At 46.5% G+C, this 19663-nt stretch overlaps 1 protein-coding gene across 1 annotated transcript in view; it reads left to right on the top strand.

Annotated features, from left to right (window-relative positions):
• The first annotated feature begins 7648 nt into the window (after positions 1 to 7648).
• LOC137415025 (E3 ubiquitin/ISG15 ligase TRIM25-like) overlaps positions 7649 to 19663 on the top strand; it is a 141454-nt gene continuing 129439 nt past the window's right edge. Inside the window, exons 1-2 of the mRNA XM_068100596.2 lie at positions 7649 to 8271; positions 9466 to 9561. Coding sequence (XP_067956697.2) covers positions 7666 to 8271; positions 9466 to 9561 — 702 coding nt within the window. The 5' untranslated portion in view covers positions 7649 to 7665. The remainder of the gene's footprint in view (positions 8272 to 9465; positions 9562 to 19663) is intronic.

Here is a 19663-nt window from a genome sequence, read left to right as displayed (position 1 = left end):
ATAAAACTTGATTTTTACTGTTATTCGCTTTCCAGCCAACTTGAACTTTTTGAAAGAATGTGGTGTGTAAAGGATTTTTGTGAAATATCTGAGGGTCATTTGGTGCTTTCTCTCTAGTCTTTATTAAATATCCTTTCTGTGTTTTTTTTGGTAGCTTAACGGTTTGTTGGTTTTGACTTCCCCGATGGTAAAATTGCATGTAACTGTTTTGTTTATTTTGTTTTGACTGTAAAAAATCTTCATTTTATACTTTTGTAATAAAAGGACATAAAAGTCAAGTCTCTCTCTCACCCCTCTTTTTCTGCCTGACTCTCTTCGTATTCCTGTCAGCGAAGCAATGGATGGTATTTGCTACTTTGTAATATAATCAAATCTTCCTTAGAGCATTGTTATACACGAAAGGACCCATTGAACCCATTAGAGTTTTGACCCGTAGACCCGTTTGACTCTCACTACTATTGAAATATACCCTTTAGACCTTTCAGACCCTTTTGACCCCTTACTTTTTAACCCCTTACCCCTTACTTCTCACTTTTCAGACCCTTTTCAGACCCCCCTTTGACCCCTTTTGACCCTGTCGTTGGAGGTATTGACTTATATAGGGTTGGTTTTCTAAGGCTTATATGAAGATATTAACTTATATCAAATAAGTCTTTTAAGGTGAAAGCGCGATGACGTCACCACGTCACGCGGCACGAATGCGCGCCTATGTCATTGAAGGTATTGACTTATATAGGGTTGGTTTTCTAAGGCTGTAGGCCGCACCTCATTTTGTCGAATAAAGTGGTATTCGGGTGGTTCCGGTATTTGGGACCGCAGGGACGGAAAGTGCAGGTACGGGGTGCCAGTCACTCCCCAGCCGGCCCGCTCTGAAGGTTCGGATCGGGACACCGGGATTCATTCCGGTCGCCCGGTCGGCCCGGAGGTGGGGGTGCGGGGCCTGTCACGGAACGTCAAAACAAACGGCCTGCCGGGGCCGCCCAAAAGTCGGGCGTGAGGGGCGCGTCCACTAATGGAACGCCTCTCGCTTCCCAGATCGAGGGCCACGTGGTCAGGAGAACCTCGTCCCTTCTGGTTGCCCTGCCGTCCCACCGGGAGCGCTGGCAGGGTGTACTTCAAACTAAGCTTAAGTGTCAAGTGTTAAGTTCCTCCTTGCCCTCGCAAGGGAAAGGCTAGGGTCAAGCTCTTCCAAATTTCCAAACACTAGAAATCGGACGTCTCAAATTAATCAACTAATTTGTTAATACATCTCAGTCGCCCGCGACCTCTCGAGCGCGGGCGTCGAACCAGTTCATTTCCGGGCGACCGGGCCGAGTATCGGCCTGGCCATGGCCGAAGCCGTTGATTCCGCCGTAGCATGCTAACGCATAGGCTCGCGCGTCCTTGGTCCGCCGGGGCTCCTCGGGTGTCCTACCGTGCCCACGTCGCCATGTCTCACTGAATAAGAGAGTCAGACGTGGTGCCCGGGGACGGAGTTCGCTGTCTAAACATGGTAGCGCTAGGCCAGTGGGACCGCCGGGACCCACGTGCACTCACAAGTTGTTATGCGCGTGGGCGGCAGTATCACACCGGGGCGCCCAAACGCTCCCCGGCTAAAGTTCATCCTGGAAGCGCCCGCATTGTGTGGACAAACCAAGTCAAGGGCCACGTGGTCAGGAGAACCTCGTCCCTTCCGGTCACACTTTGCCTTTCGGCCGGCCTCGAAGACCGAAATTGCGACGGTGTCACCCAAAAAATCATGCAGCGAAAATGAATGAAATTCGTTCATTTCGTCATCTAACCAGTGACGCGCAAGAAGGGATGAACGAGATTCCCACTGTCCCTATCTACTATCCAGCGAACCCACAGCCAAGGGAACGGGCTTGGCGGAATCAGTGGGGAAAGAAAACCCTTCTGAGCTTGACTCTAGCCCGACTCTGTGAAGGGACTTGAGAGGCCGCAGGCACTCAATAGGGCTGGACCCGTGAAATTTCGGGGATTTTTGGTAAAATTACCTCAGGGTAAAGTAACATAGGAAAACACCATGTTAAATTTCCGTCGCCGAAGGACTTTATTTTTATTACGAAATTCATCCCGACCTCGCCTCTAGGAGTTATTGAAAATATTAACTTATATAAAAATTAGTTTTCTAAGACTGAAGCGCAGGGACGTCATCACGCCCCCGCCACGAGTGTCGAAGGTCTTTCGAAGAAGAAGAGTTCGGGGTTGGACTGGACACGAGGCGAAGCAGACGCCATTTGGGAGAGCTGAGAGGATTCATTCGTGATAGGGTGAGTCTGAGTGAGTATATCAAGACAAGAACAAGAACTAGAAGGAGGTATGTACGGTGCGAGTCATATAATATATTGTTTAGTTATCGTCGATGAGGAATTTGGGGTCGGGTTGCGTGGTCGGCCTGGGTGACTTGGTCTCGACTAGATGCTAGGCCGCACCTCATTTTGTCCAATAAAGTGGTTTTAAAATATTTTTTGATGGTTGTTATGCTTATCATTAGATGCATAACGTTCGTAGCGAGGTGTGGATATATGGATTGACAACGGATGGTCTGGGATTCGGGATTTAGGAGCTTCGAAGTTTTTTCATTAGGAATATATGCGATTTGTTTTGGGGGGCCCTTAGAGCTAACGGAGGCTCGGATTTTAATTCTGATTCCGGATTTCGCAGTCGCTAGTACGTCTTAACACTCGACAGAAACTGGCCCTGCGAAATCTCCAGGGTTTTCGGTAAAATTACTTCAGGGTAAATTTACATAGGAAAACCCCATGCTAAATTTTCGTCGCCGAAGGACTTTATTTTTTGCGAAATTCATCCTGAATTCGCCTCTAGGAGGATACAGGGGTGTCTGTGGATAACGGGAACCTTTATTTGGCGAAATTCGGACTGGTATTGACCGAGTTATTCAAAATATTAACTTATATAAAATTGCCGTTTAAGCCTGTAAACGCAGTGACGTCACCACGTTCCGCGGCACGACTTTGGACCCGGAGGAGATTTAGTTACATTGTGCACGCCTTCGTTTTATTTCCAAATTAGAATCCGTTTTCACTTTTGCCGGAAAAATGACATCAGTGCATCGAGTGTGGTATCTTATTTGGTGAAATTCGGTCGATTTAAAGTGGTGAAAATAAAATGTGATCGTGGAAAATCGTAGCGAGGGGCCATTTTGAATTGGTTTTCGATTATTGCACCGGGGTATTGCAAAGATTGGCCAAAAATTGACCGACGAATTCAAAATATTAACTTATTTTACTCATTATTATTAACTTAAAATTAACAAAATAGGGTTGGTTTTCTAAGGCTTATATCAAAATATTAACTTATATCAAATGAGTCTTTTAATGTGAAAGTGTGATGACGTCACCACGTCACGCGGCACGAATGCGCGCCTGTGTCGTTGGAGGTACTGACTTCTATAGGATTGGTTTTCTAAGGCTTATATCAAAATATTAACTTATATCAAATGTCTTTTAAGATGAAAGCGCGATGACGTCACCACGTCACGCGGCACGAATGCGCGCCTGTGTCGTTGGAGGTACTGACTTCTATAGGGTTGGTTTTCTAAGGCTTATATCAAAATATTAACTTATATCAAATGTCTTTTAAGATGAAAGCGCGATGACGTCACCACGTCACGCGGCACGAATGCGCGCCTGTGTCGTTGGAGGTACTGACTTCTATAGGGTTGGTTTTCTAAGGCTTATATCAAAATATTAACTTATATCAAATAAGTCTTTTAAGGTGGAAGCGCGATGACGTCACCGCGTCACGCGGCACAAATGGTTCCATTGTGCACGCTTTCGTTTTATTTCCAAATTAAAATCTGTTTTCACTTTTGCCGTAAAAATGACATCAGTGCAGCGAGTGTGGTATCTTATTTGGTGAAATTCGGTCGATTTGAAGTGGTGAAAATAAAATGTGATCGTGGAAAATCGTAGCGAGGGGCCATTTTGAATCGGTTTTCGATTATTGCACCGGATTATTGCACCCTCCCATCACCCTCCCCCATCACCCTCCCATCACCCTGCCCCATCACCCTCCCCCATCACCCTGCCATCACCCTGCCATCACCCTCCCATCACCCTGCCATCACCCTGCCATCACCCTGCCATCACCCTGCCATCACCCTCCCATCACCCTTTATTGGACCATTTGACTTCTATAGGGTTGGTTTTCTAAGGCTTATATCAAAATATTAACTTATATCAAATGTCTTTTAAGATGAAAGCGCGATGACGTCACGCGGCACGAATGCGCGCCGGTGTCGTCGGAGGTAGTGACTTGAAAAGGGTTGGTTTTCTAAGGCTTATATCAAAATATTAACTTATATCAAATAAGTCTTTTTAAGGTGAAAGCGCGATGACGTCACCACGTCACGCGGCACGAATGCGCGCCTGTGTCGTTGGAGGTATTGACTTCTATAGGGTTGGTTTTCTAAGGCTTATATCAAGATATTAACTTATATCAAATAAGTCTTTTAAGGTGAAAGCGCGATGACGTCACCACGTCACGCGGCACGAATGCGCGCCTATGTCGTTGAAGGTATTGACTTATATAGGGTTGGTTTTCTAAGGCTGTAGGCCGCACCTCATTTTGTCGAATAAAGTGGTATTCGGGTGGTTCCGGTATTTGGGACCGCAGGGACGGAAAGTGCAGGTACGGGGTGCCAGTCACTCCCCAGCCGGCCCGCTCTGAAGGTTCGGATCGGGACACCGGGATTCATTCCGGTCGCCCGGTCGGCCCGGAGGTGGGGGTGCGGGGCCTGTCACGGAACGTCAAAACAAGGCCTGCCGGGGCCGCCCAAAAGTCGGGCGTGAGGGGCGCGTCCACTAATGGAACGCCTCTCGCTTCCCAGATCGAGGGCCACGTGGTCAGGAGAACCTCGTCCCTTCTGGTTGCCCTGCCGTCCCACCGTGAGCGCTGGCAGTGTGTACTTCAAACTAAGCTTAAGTGTCAAGTGTTAAGTTCCTCCTTGCCCTCGCAAGGGAAAGGCTAGGGTCAAGCTCTTCCAAATTTCCAAACACTAGAAATCGGACGTCTCAAATTAATCAACTAATTTGTTAATACATCTCAGTCGCCCGCGACCTCTCTAGTGCGGGCGTCGAACCAGTTCATTTCCGGGCGACCGGGCCGAGTATCGGCCCGGCCGTGGCCGAAGCGGTTGATTCCGCCGTAGCATGCTAACGCGTAGGCTCGCGCGTCCCTGGTCCGCCGGAGCTCCGCGGGTGTCCTACCGTGCCCACGTCGCCATGTCTCACTGAATAAGAGAGTCAGACGTGGTGCCCGGGGATGGAGTTGGCTGTCTAAACATGGTAGCGCTAGGCCAGTGGGACCGCCGGGACCCACGTGCACTCACAAGTTGTTATGCGCGTGGGCGGCAGTATCACACCGGGGCGCCCAAACGCTCCCCGGCTAAAGTTCATCCTGGAAGCGCCCGCATTGTGCGGACAAACCAAGTCAAGGGCCACGTGGTCAGGAGAACCTCGTCCCTTCCGGTCACACTTTGCCTATCGGCCGGCCTCGAAGACCGAAATTGTGACGGTGTCACCCGAAAAATTCCGAATTTTTTTTCGGGTGACACCGTCACAATTTCGGTCTTCGTGACACCATCTCTTATCTTCCCCCATCCAAAACCTTGATCTTTTCTACCCCCACTAATTTCACCCCAATTCCACTTTTTTGAAATACCAACTTCTGTCCTGGAAGTACTTGGTGTTCTTGTGTTTTATACTTCTCCCTCCCCCCCCCCCCTTCCCACGCCTCCTCCCCCCAGGCCCTCTCCCTTCCACGCATCTCCCTGCTCTCGGATGTTGTGTTTGTGTGCTTCCCCATCTTTGTGTGCTTCCCCATCTCTGTGTGTGTGTTCTCTGTGTGTGTTCTTTGTGTGCTTCCCCATCTCTCCCATCTTGTCTTCCGCTCCCTCTTTTTAGATATTTTGTTTGTCTGGTTGATTTGTTTGTGAAATTAATGTCAGCTCTTTCACGAGCCTCGATTCAGTATACAAAAAAAAAAAGAAAAAAAAAAGAAAAGAAAAAAAAGCTCTGTTGTTAAGAAGAGAGATGTTTGTTTCATTTGATGCATCTGTGTTTGTAATATTTGGATAAATAAGAAACTTGGACACATGAGAACATTTAACCCATCATGTCCGCTCTCTACCATCACATTAATGAATGATTTGTTTGAAATTACACTTGGTAGTTATGAGGGTAGATTGCATGCAATCACAGAATCACAGAATAATAGAAAGCACAGAATCATTCCAGGATTGGTCTCCTATTTTTTCCTGCCCCCGGTATCAAATCAGCCTGGGAATTTTTCCAGAGGAAGCTACTCCATCTTTTGCACAGATCCATCCCATCTCGTCTTCAGTTGTCCTTTAATAGCCGCCCATGGGACACGGCGAGGCAGTTGCTGTGAAACAGCTTCCCTTCTCTTGCTGGAAAGCGAACCCAACTGAAGGCAATCTTCGATCATTCCACTAAGCCCGCAACGTGTGTGTCCACTCTCAGGAGAGACAGAAAACATCTGCCCAACCTCAAGAATGAACTTTCAAACTTATCTCCCTCCTCTAAAACCTGGTCGCACTTTATCAGGTCTGTCTCCAGATTATGCTCCATATTCCTCACTTCTCTCTCATGAAATGGCACCATGGCCGACTCTACTCGTGAGAAGGCCGAATGCCTCAATTCTGTGAAGCTTATTGTGTCCGCAACCACTCGTTTTCTGTATGTACCCACCCTCCCCAGTTCAGTCTGACTGTTCCTGGACTCATTATGTCCATTTTGGACCTGTGAATATTGAGGTTTCTCGCAACCCTTGACTGATTTGGTAACGAGACCGGATGGCATCAGCTCACGTGTCCTAAAAACTGACTTTTTTTGCTCTTGCACTTCCTTTTTTTGCCCTTTTCACCCTCTCATTTTCTGTCGGTCATCTTCCATCTGCTTGGAAATCAGCCAGCATCACCACATTACATAAAAAGGTGCAAAATCTGAAACACCTTAACTCCAGACCGATCAGCTTCCACCATCGACCTCCTTGTGGTGAAACTCACAAAATCCAAAATCTTCAATCTCATTCCCCCATTCAGGTTTTCAAGATAGTTGTTCACCACCATCTCAGATCATCCCACATTAGCAACGATAATTAATCTTTTCTACTCTCGATATTTGGAACCTTTATGTTCTGGTCCATCCTGATCCATTCTGTTGTACCTTTTACATGAGCCTTGACTTTCTCTACAAAAAGAGGAACTGACAGCCGAAGGCTCCTCACTGCTATGGGCTTTGCCACGGAACGATGGCGCGCCTGTTGTCAGCGAGGAGCCGCTATGATGGGCAAAAGTCTTTCTTTTTTTTTTTTACAATAATTCCATCTCTTAGAGATTATCAACTTATGCTCATTGGCGTGAGGAGTGGGGAGTGGGGAGTGGGGAGTGGGGAGAGGCGGAGGAGGAGGAGGAGGAGGAGGAGGAGGAGGAAGAGGAGGTGATGCTAGGGGTTGGGGAGGGAAGGAACATCACCAGGATGATTGTTTTTCATTTGGATTGGTTGGGGTGTGTCTTGTTTTCTAAGTTAACAACTGAGTATTGTTTAATATTTGCTAATGCTGTCTCTTTTGTAATCGCACTTTATCTGACCCGCAGGTTCCATCTCTCTTCCTGGGGAAATGGCGTCTTCTTATATCGAAGATAGCTCCAATGAGCTCACATGTGCTATCTGTTTGCAACTGTTTGAAGAGCCAGTTGCACTGCCTTGCGGACACTCATTTTGTTCTTCCTGTCTCGAGAATTATTGGGAAAGCAGAGAAGAATCCACTGCCTGTCTTTGTCCAAATTGTCATAAGGTTTTTCCTCAAAAAATAAAACTCCATAAGAATGTGATCCTTGCAAGGTTGGTAGAACAGATGAAGCTGAGAGAAGGTGAAGGTAGTCACTGTGTTGGGGGTCAGGCTGAGGGAAAGGATGGTGAAGGTGATGTCACATTGAATGTGGGAGGCCGTGAGAGTCACTGTGAGGTGTTTAATGAAGCGGCAGCCATGCGGTGTGTACCATATGAGACCCTGTGCTGTGAGAGACACGTGAAGCCCCCAAAACACAAAAGGCACAAACTTGTGGAGCCGGAAATGAAAGTGGAAGATCCTGGAAGTACCGAGCATGGGAACTCGAGCCACTTCTACTGCAAGGACGATGAGAGCTTGGTTTCTCTGATGTGTAAAGCTGAACATCAGGACCATGAAGTTGTACCTGTGGAGGTGGCTCTTGCCGAATTCAAGGTATCTGAATCGGTTCAAAAATATTTTTCTCATTTCTGTGTAATTTGCAAAGGAATTGGTTTTGTCTTTTAATGAAATATATGAACGAATTGGTTACGCTCCTTGTTTTAAAAAGACAGTCAACAATAATCATTTGAAATAACCGGCCGAGACTGCAACCATTGTCGCACATAGCCAGCAATGTAACCTGGTGTTGAGGACTCTCAAAGAAGAGCAGACCACTTGCTACCTGCAGTCCAGGAAAGAATTCGGAATTTGATTGTTACCAGTGATAACTCGCCGACACTTTCGAAAGGACAGTGTGGGAACTTTAACATCCACCAACTAATAAGACCAGAGAGGACACACAGTTTCAACGTCTATGTAAGGGACGGCAAACACATTGAGGTAACGCCGGGCCTGTATGTCGGAACACTCCTGGTGCAACATCTTTCTTGTTTATAATAGTGGACAGTAGTTTATGGATACAAGAGTGTGGGGTTTAGCTTATTTCCATATTTATCCAATCATATTCACAAATCAATATTTTAACCCAAATGATCTTAACCACATGATGTGCTTCCTTCGCAGATTAACATAAATGTCTTGTCGTGCTAATGTCTCGTAGTTATTAATTCAGGACAATCTCGCCAGCCTGGGGTTGGCTTAGCGGTTAGTGTGCCGGCTTGGGATCCGAGGATCCTCGTTTTGAATCCCGGTCGATCGTTGAGTTAACGCCAGGCGGGTTGATTCAGCCTGTCATCCTTCTGAGGTCGGAAAATTGAGTACCAGTTCACTGGTAATTCCCTGTCGCAAGAGGTGACCAACAGGGTTGACGGCAGGAAGGGCATCCAGCCATAAAACATTGCTTCAAAAGGGGGACCACGGTGCCCAAAAAAGGCCAACCCCCGCTCTGTGGAGGAAAATGGCCTCGAAAGGTGGTTAACTTTTCTTCTCGCCAGCAATCCTCCTGCCAGGTAAATAATGATTCCAGAATCCACATTCGAGTTCATGTTCCTCTTTTTTGATCTCATCCTTCATCGGCGTCATTTAAATAAAGGACCTTTTTCCAGGTTCAACTCGTAATCTACAATCATTGTGATATTTCTCACAAATGTATTTCAAGTCTATATTTAAAATGATTGTAAAATATTTAATTTCCATATTAATTTTGCTTTTTTTTATTGTTAACTGAAGTTTCTTTAATCCATGCAGGGAATTTTGGCTGCAAAGTATCCTCCTATCGTTGAGTCGATAAAGAAAGTTGGGTCTCAGATTCAGCAGGTGCATCAAGAGGTTCGGGATGCACAGGTAATGGACATCAATGATTGGCTATCAATATAATAAAATGAAAATAAAACATGGAAAAATATTGCAATCTGCATTTTAAGAGATTATCATCTTTTTCGTATATTTACATCGATTGTGAAACAAGATTGAGGCTTATTGGAATTTTTTTTTACATTATAACAAATTAAAATTGGATAAAACAATAAGAAGAGAATCAAGATGGATGGGAATAAAATAAAATAACATTCCAGGTGATTGCAGAAACAATTGCATTGAGATGTTTATAAGAGACTTTAAATCCTTACTGTTTGTTCTCAGGAAGATGTTTTCATGTTTTCTTTCAACTTGCATTCATATTTCAGACCCATACTTTTTGATTCAATAATACATCAAAAATTGTCTCATTAATACGAATTTGGACTTCGGAAATGTTGAAACCCCGTGGTTTGGTGGAACTGACCATCATTGCAGCCGGGAGTGTTTCCATTTCTACTTTATTTTTACGGCGTAGCCCATATGGGGGGGGGGGGCTATTGTTACGTGCTCCTCCCCAAACCCCGGTCACGGTGTACCTCCAAGCCCCGAAAGGAGTCACGGCAGAAAGATGTGCTATTATGTGTGCCAATGACAAATGGTGAAACCACACCAATCGGTTGATACCAAAAACCAAGTATTGTATTGTTGCGGGTATGGAATTTGGCCTCCATATCCGCTTGTAAATATTCCCCTATTTCCCCAGTACTCCCCAACTATCCCCAATCCCCCATTCCCTAGTCCCATTGTCTGTAAACGACACCCAGTAGAGCCGACCTTCCCCTTTTTCCCCCATTAAATGTCGTGCCCAGGTTCACCGCATCTCACGTAGACAACTATAGGACATCTTGCTAGTTATTCTTAGTCTATGTCAGTTAAGGACTCGTTTCCATTAATTCTGACTCTTCGTTGCACCAGAATGTGATTATATGGCACCTGTTAGGAAGTTTATGACCTCCCCTTACCTCCCCGCATCTCTTCCTCATGGAGCTGAAGCAGCAACACCAACTACAACAACAGCGGGGGGCGGCGCGGCGGCGGCGCGGGGAGTGCGCGTCCTCACTCCGGCTTGGTTAGCCGCCATGGCCCATGTGCTCCAGGTTACCTCCAGGTTACGGGGTTACCACAAAGGGGCTGCCTGTCAGCTCCTCGTCAAGGGCGGAGCCCCGGTAACCCCCCCACGCACCCAATGAGAAGCAACGGACCGATTCCATCTGGGGCGGAGCTAACGAGCCGAGGGCGTGTCGCTCCCCGCCGGATATACGCGACGACTCACCGGATGTGAAGAGAGATGCGCCCCCAGCTTGGAGAGAACCAGACGCCACCCCCCTGAGCGCTGCAATACCTCCCCGCATCTCTGGACTGGACCGAGCTGATTCTGCCCCGGAGCCCAGGTGCACCTGGAGCGATCGCTACCCGCTTTCCTTGCCATCAAACCCCGTGTGAGTCAGTTGTTGTCCTGTTTATCTGTCGTCTGTCGGGGCTATTAATATAAGAGTGTGTTTAAGTGCCCACCTTCCTATGTTTACCTCTCATCCCTGTAATCTGACCTTCCGCCATAATAGAACCTCCTCCGGAGGCCTTTGAGAACCGTATCCCTGGTGTCGTGTCATATTAATCCCAGCCGTGTGTCTTTTCCTTCATTGACCTAGCAGAGCGCGATTAGTCAACGTCCGGGTACAATCGGGGTAACTTGTACGGATACGGCGGCCATCCCGCTCGGCCCACCATACCATCAAAGTCGTATCTGTAACAGTATTAAGATCACACAATAATAACAAATTGCGAGTACAATGTAACTTCAATTGCACAACAAATACCAAAAAATTCCTATGATGGAACCATCAGTTTCTTAACTCAATAACTCACGGTACTCCCACGTGAGCGAAATGTAACACCCCCAAAGTCACTGTCCCGGCACCAGGCCAAAGTCGATCCATGCTCCGCTGATCACAAGAAAAAGGTCTTATTGAAACCAGAACCCATGTCGGCTGACAGTCGACGCTGCCGAAGAGCCGCTGGGTGGGTGTCGGGCCGACGTCTGTCAGGCAAAAGTTCACCCAAAAGGCGACTGGGAATTCACACCTTCGGTTCACCAGACAATGACGCTGATATTGTTATGGAGTCGTCACTTCTGTTGTTGTGGTTTTCATCCACTGTAAACATTTTTGATTCCATGTATTATTATTGTTGTCGTTTGAGGGAAATAGAAATTATTATTTTCAAAAGGTAAAAAAGTTAATGTTTTAAATGAAACCGGCACTGGACGACGACGAAGAGGAAGAGGAGAAAAAAGGAAGGCGGAGCGAGTGAGTTTGACAAGAAAGCCGAGCTGCTTCGAGTTCTGGAGCAAACGTTGACGAACGGAGGTCACTAGCGAACTTCGGGTTTCCCGGGAAAGGGATTCTTGCGACAGAGTTGTTATCGCTGTGGCAGATCAACCTGCGTGTCAGGTTTTTGGCGGTGGATTCCGAGGAGAATCATCGTCGGGCCGTTACGCCTCGAGAACGAGCCGTCGGCCATTTTGACTCACGCGCTTTGCGCATCGCGCAAGGTCTTTGCTTCGCTTCAGCCGTTTTCACCGCATTCAGACGTTTCTCTGGTGTGTGTGTGTTTGTGTGTGTGTGTGTGTGTGTGTGTGTGTGTGTGTGTGTGTGTGTGTGTGTGTGTGTAACTTGGATTTTGAAGGTAAATCTGTGGTTCGCCGACTGTGAGCCGTGAAACGTCCATACCCGAGGGTGTGATTTCCCAGTCGCCTGGAGGGCACCTTTGGATTTCCCAGTCGCCTTGAGGGCGCCTTTGCGCAGCTTTGGTCGCGTGACTGTGACTGTCATCCGAACGGGATTCTGGTCTCGATTAGACATCGTTCTGATGATCGCTGGAGCGGATCGACTTTGGCTTGAAACCGGAATCAACTTTGGTTTGAAGCCGGGAAAGAGACATTGGGAATGTTCTTGTTTCACTCACTTGGAGCACAGTGAGTTATATATTACGAAACTGATGGTACCATCATAGGATATATATTGATTGTACTTTTGATTAATATTATTGTTGTACTGTTATTCTTGTGTGATCTTAATACAATATTTGTTTGTTGGAAACAATTGGTGTGGCTTCACCATTGATCTTTGACATACAGAATAACACATTTTTCTGCCGTGACTCCTCTCGGGGCTCGGAGGTACACCGTGACCAGGGGTTGGGGAGGGGCACGTAACAATAAGATCAAGCAGCGGCTCCCAAATGGAGAACCACGAATTCCCAATCGAAATCTACGTTACACACGCGAACCAGGCTAACGGCTGGGGTGCGGTGAAGCGGCTGGAGCGAGGTGAAGCGGCTGGAGCGAGGTGAAATGGCGGACGGGCCTGTAATGGAGGCGTACCTGCTCTCCAACAATGATTCACTTCGGAATCGACCGCAAAAGCCGCCACGCAGGTTTATCTGCCACAGCGATATCGACTCTGTCACAGGAATCCCTTTCCCGGGGAAACCAATATTCGCTTGTGACCAACTTTCGCCAGCGTCCGCTCGATACCTCAAAGCAGATCGGCCTTTTTCTTCTGACCTCACTTGCGCCGCTTCAGCCGCCTCTTCTTCTTCCGGTTTCGCCCGATCCATTTCGTTTTTCTTTTAAAACATTAATTTTTCCTTTTGAAGACAGTTATCTCTATTTCACTCAAACTATAACAATAATAGTACATGAAACTAAAAATGCTTCCAGTGGGTGAAAACCACAAAGACGGAAGAGACGAATCCGTAACACTCCCCACCCTCAAGAAAGAAAGTTTGAACATAGGGAAAACTTTATTTTCATGCAACAACCCTTTTTAGCAAACAAAAGTAAAACTCACACCCAAATGATCAACTCACGTGAGCAACAATAATTAATATTCCCTAGAAGAAAGCAACAAAACTTTCAAACAACCTACAGGAATTTTCAAAGTTAGCTCACTCTGGATGAAGCATCAGCAACGATATTGTCCCTGCCCTTTACATGCTCAATTTCCAAGTTGAACTCCTGCACAGACGAACTCAATCTCATCAACCTCCGATTTTTATTTTTCATTTTTTGAATGAAGGCTAAGGGGTTGTGATCAGTGAAGACTTTTAACTCTGGATTCTCTTGCACCCCGACTACAGGCACGACAGGTGACACAGGACCCCTTTTTTGCCCAGGCTTCCTCTCATAATATTTTTTCAGTCGATTGACATGACACAGCTGCCGCTTTTTCCGTCGGTCGGGAGTTGTCACCACGTAATCTGTTTCATTAACCCTCCTTTTGATTGCATAGGGACCAAAATACCTAGCCTGTAGTGGCTGACCTGGAACAGGAAGCAACACTAACACCTGGTCCTCAGGACTGAAATTTCTTGTCTGAGATTTCTTGTCATGTCTCACTTTCATTTTATCCTGTCACTTTCAAGTTTCCTCTCGCAACTTCACAAGCCTTTGCCAATCTGTGCCTAACCGTTGACACATACTCTACCACTGTTGACTGCGGCGACTCCTGCAGCCACTGTTCTTTCACCAATTTCAATGGTCCTCAAACGGTGTGTCCAAACACAAGTTCAAAAGGACTGAATCCCAATGACTCCTGAACAGATTCCCTCGTAGCAAACAACAATAAGGGTATTCCCTCATCCCAAGGCCCCTTGGCTCTCGGGATGGTAAGTACTTGATCTTACTTGCTCCACTCCCAACAGGTGTACCACTTGCTGAAAAAGCGTTGACATGAAATTGGAACCCTGATGAGACTGGATGACCTTAGGTAGGCCAACCAATGAAAAATTTAATCAAGGCCTTTGCAATAACTGCCGCAGTAATTTTCCTAAGAGGCACTGCTTCTGAGAACCTCGTGGAAGCACACATGATGGTCAGCAAATACTGATGTCCAGCCTTAGTTTTAGGTAAAGGGCCTACACAGTCAATAATGACTCGGCTGAATGGCTCTTCAAAAGCTGGAATTGGTTTCAAAGGTGCAGAAGGGACTTTCTGATTAGGTTTTCCCACCAGCTAGCAAGAATGGCAAGACTTACAGAACTCCGCCACATCACGTCTCAATCCTGGCCAGAAACAATGTACCAATATTCTGTCATGTCTTGGTCACTCCAAGGTGCCCGGCCAAAGGTGTCTCATGTGCCAAACTCAATATCTCCTTCCGGTACGGCGGTGGCACCACAATTTGGTAATGAACTTTCCACTCATCATTTGCTGGCACCTCCGGTGGTCTCCATTTTCTCATGAGTATTTCCCCTTTCATGAAGTAACCAACAGGTATCTTCATAGCCTCTTCCTCTGTAATGGCTTTACAATCAAACTCCGGAGCTCCGAATCTCTGTGTTGTTCTTCAACATGTCTCTTTCGGACCAGCACCGTTTGTTCAGCCTCGTTCCCAGATGTCTCCGACGGACACTCTATTTCCTCTTTTGGTCCAGATGCCACGTTTTCCTTAGGTTCTTTGATGTCGCTCCCTTTCCTATTACCTCTTCCAGACCTTTCCTCCAATATCGCTAAGGAACGCAAATCCACATCACCTTCCTTCTCCTTCGCTTCAGAGCACTTCCTACCCATAGCACGAGTCACTGCACAGGATGGAAAGATACCCGGAATCTTCTGCTCTAACTGTGCTGTTATTTTCCATACTGGGCTTTTCAACCAACATCGGATTACCAGAAACTCGACCACCGGCCAAATCATTCCCGATAATAAAAGAGATTCCCTCTACAGGAAGAGTGGCTTGTAACCCCACAGTGACTGGTCCTGACATGTTGACCTGACAAGAACCTCTTAGTTCCAATTCAGACTTTAAATGGACGACATGAAGAGGAGCTTTAACATAGCCACCAACCCCCTGTAAAAGAACACTAACCCCCGTTGCCCTCTTCCCCGACAATGGCAAAATGCCCTCAAGCATCAACGATTGATGTGCCCCTGTGTCCCTCAATACCCTAACAGGTCTCTGGTTCGTTAAGTCCGCATCCAGTGACACAAACCCCTTGGAAATAAAAGGTTTGTAACCCTCTTGGACAATGTCGTTCTGTGATGCCGTTACTTTGGCGCGGGAACCTTCACAAGGCACTGTCCTCCAAGGACGATTTCTCGCATTGGCCAACGCATTCGGAGTTGCACTAGTCTGACTCCGCTCCTGATTTTTCCTTTTCAGGGCGTAACATTGGGACATCAAATGCCCAGGTTTCTTGCAAAAAGCGCAAGTAGCCCCGGAGGAAAAACTCGTGGTCTGCCTCGGGGCCCCCCGGAAGATAGGTCTGCCTTGGAACTGCAGTCTTCTGATCCCTAAAAGTCGTGGTGTCCGGCTTTTCCCCATAGTCCTCTCCAGGCCGCCTCCAGGAAAATTTGTTCTCCGAACCTGATTTACCGTAACTCCCCTGGCTAACTCTAGGCGGGAAGTTAGGTTTGTGGAACCCCATCCGGTGTGTCAAGGCATAGTCACCTGACACTGTTGCTGCCTCATACAACTCCGGTACCTTTTTTTCGTCCAGATGCACTTTAATGTCCACGCGGACACACTGTTTGAATTCCTCCACCAAGATCAATTGTCGTAAAAGGTTGAAGTCTTGCCCAATCTCCTTCGAGTCACACCACCTATCAAATATGGTTTCCTTCATTCTGACAAACTCCACATGGGTCTCGCTCTCCCTCTTCCTGGCATTCCTGAATTTTTGTCGGTAAGCTTCAGGGACCAATTCATAGGCTTTGAGAATGGCTTTCTTCACTATCTCATAATCTGCACATTGGTCAATCGGTAAAGCCGAATAGATATCTTGAGCTTTACCCACCAGAACACTTTGTACTAACATAGTCCAGGACCCCACAGGCCATTTTAACATTTGAGCCACCTCCTCAAAGTGTAAAAAGAACTTGGCTACCTCCTTTTCATTGAAGGGTGGAACCAGCCTCACATGCCTACCAACATCCCAAGAGTTCTGACTGGTTGTCGAACTAGCCGGCATGGATACTACTTCTCTCCGTTCCCCCAGTAATTCAAGCTCCTTGAGTTTAAGTTCCCTCTGATACTCCATGTCCCGTTTAACTCCCTTTCGGCTCTCCTTTCCTCTTTCCTCTGCGCTTCTCTCGAGTTCCTTTTCTGCTTTCCTTTCCTCTGCTCTTCTCTCCTCGAGTTCCTTTGATGCTTTCCTTTCCTCTGCTCATTCCTCGGCTCTTCTCTCCTCGAGTTCGAGTTCCTGCTCTGCTCTTTCCTTTTCTGCTTTCCATTCCAACTCTTTTAACCTTTCCTGGCTCTGCAGTTGCATCTCCATTTTCTGGAGCTCCACATTTCCTTTTTCCTCTGGTAACCAATCCAAGGCTACCTCTTCCCATGTTCCTTGGCCCACGAGAGATTCTACCACCAATGTCTGAATCTCTGCTTTCTTCATACTAACTCGGACCTCCAAGTTACAATATTTGGCCAATATCATGAGTTCCGATCTTTTTATCGCCTGGAACTGTGCCTCGTTAGGGGATATCGCAAACTTTTCTACGTCAAACACCATGGTGACTGAGTTAGCACCTGTTAACCTTCACACAAATAATTCCAAATTTTCAGAAAAATTTGGGAATGTTAGAAAATTCCAAATTTGGGAATTTTGGGAATGTTAGGGAATTCTATACCAGACGAGCCCCCAATTTCTGTTACGTGATCCTCCCAAAACCCCGGTCACAGTGTACCTCCGAGCCCCGAAAGGAGTCACGGCAAAGATGTGCTCTTATGTGTGCCAATGACCAATGGTGAAACCACACCATTCGGTTGATACCAAAAACCAAGTATTGTATTAAGATCACACAATAATAACAAATTGCGAGTACAATATAACTTCAATTGCACAACAAATACCATATAATTCCTATGATGGTACCACCAGTTTCTTAACTCAATAACTCACGGTACTCCCACATGAGTGAAATATAACACCCCCAAAGTCACTGTCCCAGCACCAGGCCAAAGTCAATCCATGCTCCGGTGATCACAAGAAAAAGGTCGTATTGAGACCAGAACCCAGGTCGGCTGACAGTCGACGCTGCCGAAGAGCCGCTGGGTGGGTGTCGGGCCGACGTCTGTTAGGTTCACCCAAAAGGCGACTGGGAATTCACACTTTCGGTTCACCAGACAATGATGCTGATATGAACAAGCAGCGGCTCCCAACTGAGAACCGCAAATTCCCAATCGAAATCCACATTACACACATGAACCAGGCTAACGGCTGGGGCGTGGTGAAGTGGCTGGAGCGAGGTGAAATGGCGGACGGGCCGTAATGGAGGCAGCGTCGACCTGCTCTCCAACAACGATTCAATTCAGAATCGACCGCAAAACCCGCCACACAGGTTTTTCTGCCACAGCGATATCGACTCTGTCACAGGAATCCCTTTCCCGGGGAAACCAATATTCGCTTGTGACCAACGTTCGCCAGCGTCCGCTCGATACCTCAAAGCAGATCGGCCTTTTTCTCCCAACCTCACTTGCCCCGCTTTAGCCTCCTCTTCTTCTTCCGGTTTCTCCCAATCCATTTCGTTTTTCTTTTAAAACACTAATTTTTCCTTTTGAAGACGGTCATCTCCATTTCACTCAAACTATAACAATAATAGTACATGAAACTAAAAATGCTTCCAGTAGGTGAAAACCACAAAGACGGAAGTGACGAATCCATAACACCTATGTACTCAATTTCACGTTCATGTGCAGTTCATGTTAATTTTGGGCAACCACTATAAATGTATGCTACTGGGTCCTACTAATTGGAAAAATGATGTCGCCATTTTTTTTCTCTTTACCTTTAGTGACCTTGACTCAAGGTCAAAGTTCAAACGTCATTACAGTGACCATACTTCATTCGAAGTATATCGACCTTGGTACCAAAATGAGGCAAATTTCACAAGAAACATTGATTATGACATTTGTTTTGTCATTTGCCCTCTCAGATGTTTGCAATATGCAAATTAATAAGCAAATGACCTAATTAGAGAAAAAATATGCATAATTAACATATAGTCTTCACCATGCTCCCCCCCCCTCTCTTCCTCTCATCTGATGCTCCCCCATTAGTTCCAACCCTGAGGCTTGGTTCTCTCTGGGCATCAAAAGGGAAGTTGTTTTTTTTCCATTCGTGTGTTTGTCAAATTTCCACTCGTTATTTCATCGTCTATGCGTTATTGTTTGTTTATAGTTAGTTTTGGTTTGAATTTTCCTGTAACTCGTAATTAATTAATCATGTTCTGTTTGCTCCATGTGTGCGGCCTTGTACCTTGAGGCGACCCCCCCCCCCCCCCCCCCCACCGTTGGTGGTTGCTAAATTAAGTTCCTTACTTCGTGTTTTGCTTTTTTCCTTGAATTTTCCCTTCTCCCCCGACCGTATACTCTTTGTCTAACGTTTTAAATCCCTCCCCACCCCCAAAAAACAAACGAACAAACAAACAAAAAAACAAAAAAACATTTATTTACTTTTCTCCACGTTTGCTGTTTTCGTGTGCTTCTGTCCACGTGCGCTGTCTCGCCCCGCCCCCATTATCTCCTTGCCTTCCACCTTTTGCCCTGTTCACGTGACTCATGGTTGTCCATCTAGGCCCTCTCCCCGTTGGTACTTTGTGAATATAAGATTGTTTCCTACAGGTCGCACAAGATCTGCCTGCAACCCTCTTATGGTTAAACTGCCAAAATCAAGACTTTCTGCTCACCTTCACTCCTTCATTCCTCTTTTCTCCCACCTCTGGAACAAACTCCTTCACTCTCTTCAATCCCACTCCACCCTCCAGGTCTTTAAAACAGCTGTTCACCACCATCTCTTATCTTCCCCTATCCAAAACAGTGATCTTTTCTACCCCCGCTAATTTCACCCAAAATCCGACACTTTTTTTTTTTTTTTTTAAATACTAACTTCTGTCCTGGAAGTCCTTGGTCCCCTTGTGTTTTATACCTCTTCCCCCCCCCCTTCCCACGCCTCCTCCCCCCAAGCCCTCTCCCTCCCACACTTCTCCCTGCTCTCAAATGTTGTTTGTGTGCTTCCCCTTCTCTCCCCATCTTGTCTTCCGCTCCCTCTTTTTATATATCTTGTTTGTCTGGTTGATTTGTTTGTG

Source organism: Myxine glutinosa, chromosome 1 (assembly GCF_964187855.1).
Source record: "Myxine glutinosa chromosome 1, kmMyxGlut1.1, whole genome shotgun sequence".
Taxonomy (NCBI): Eukaryota; Metazoa; Chordata; class Myxini; order Myxiniformes; family Myxinidae; genus Myxine; species Myxine glutinosa.
The sequence above is the reverse complement of the archived record's forward strand: the minus strand, read 5'-3'. Positions and strand labels throughout refer to the sequence as shown.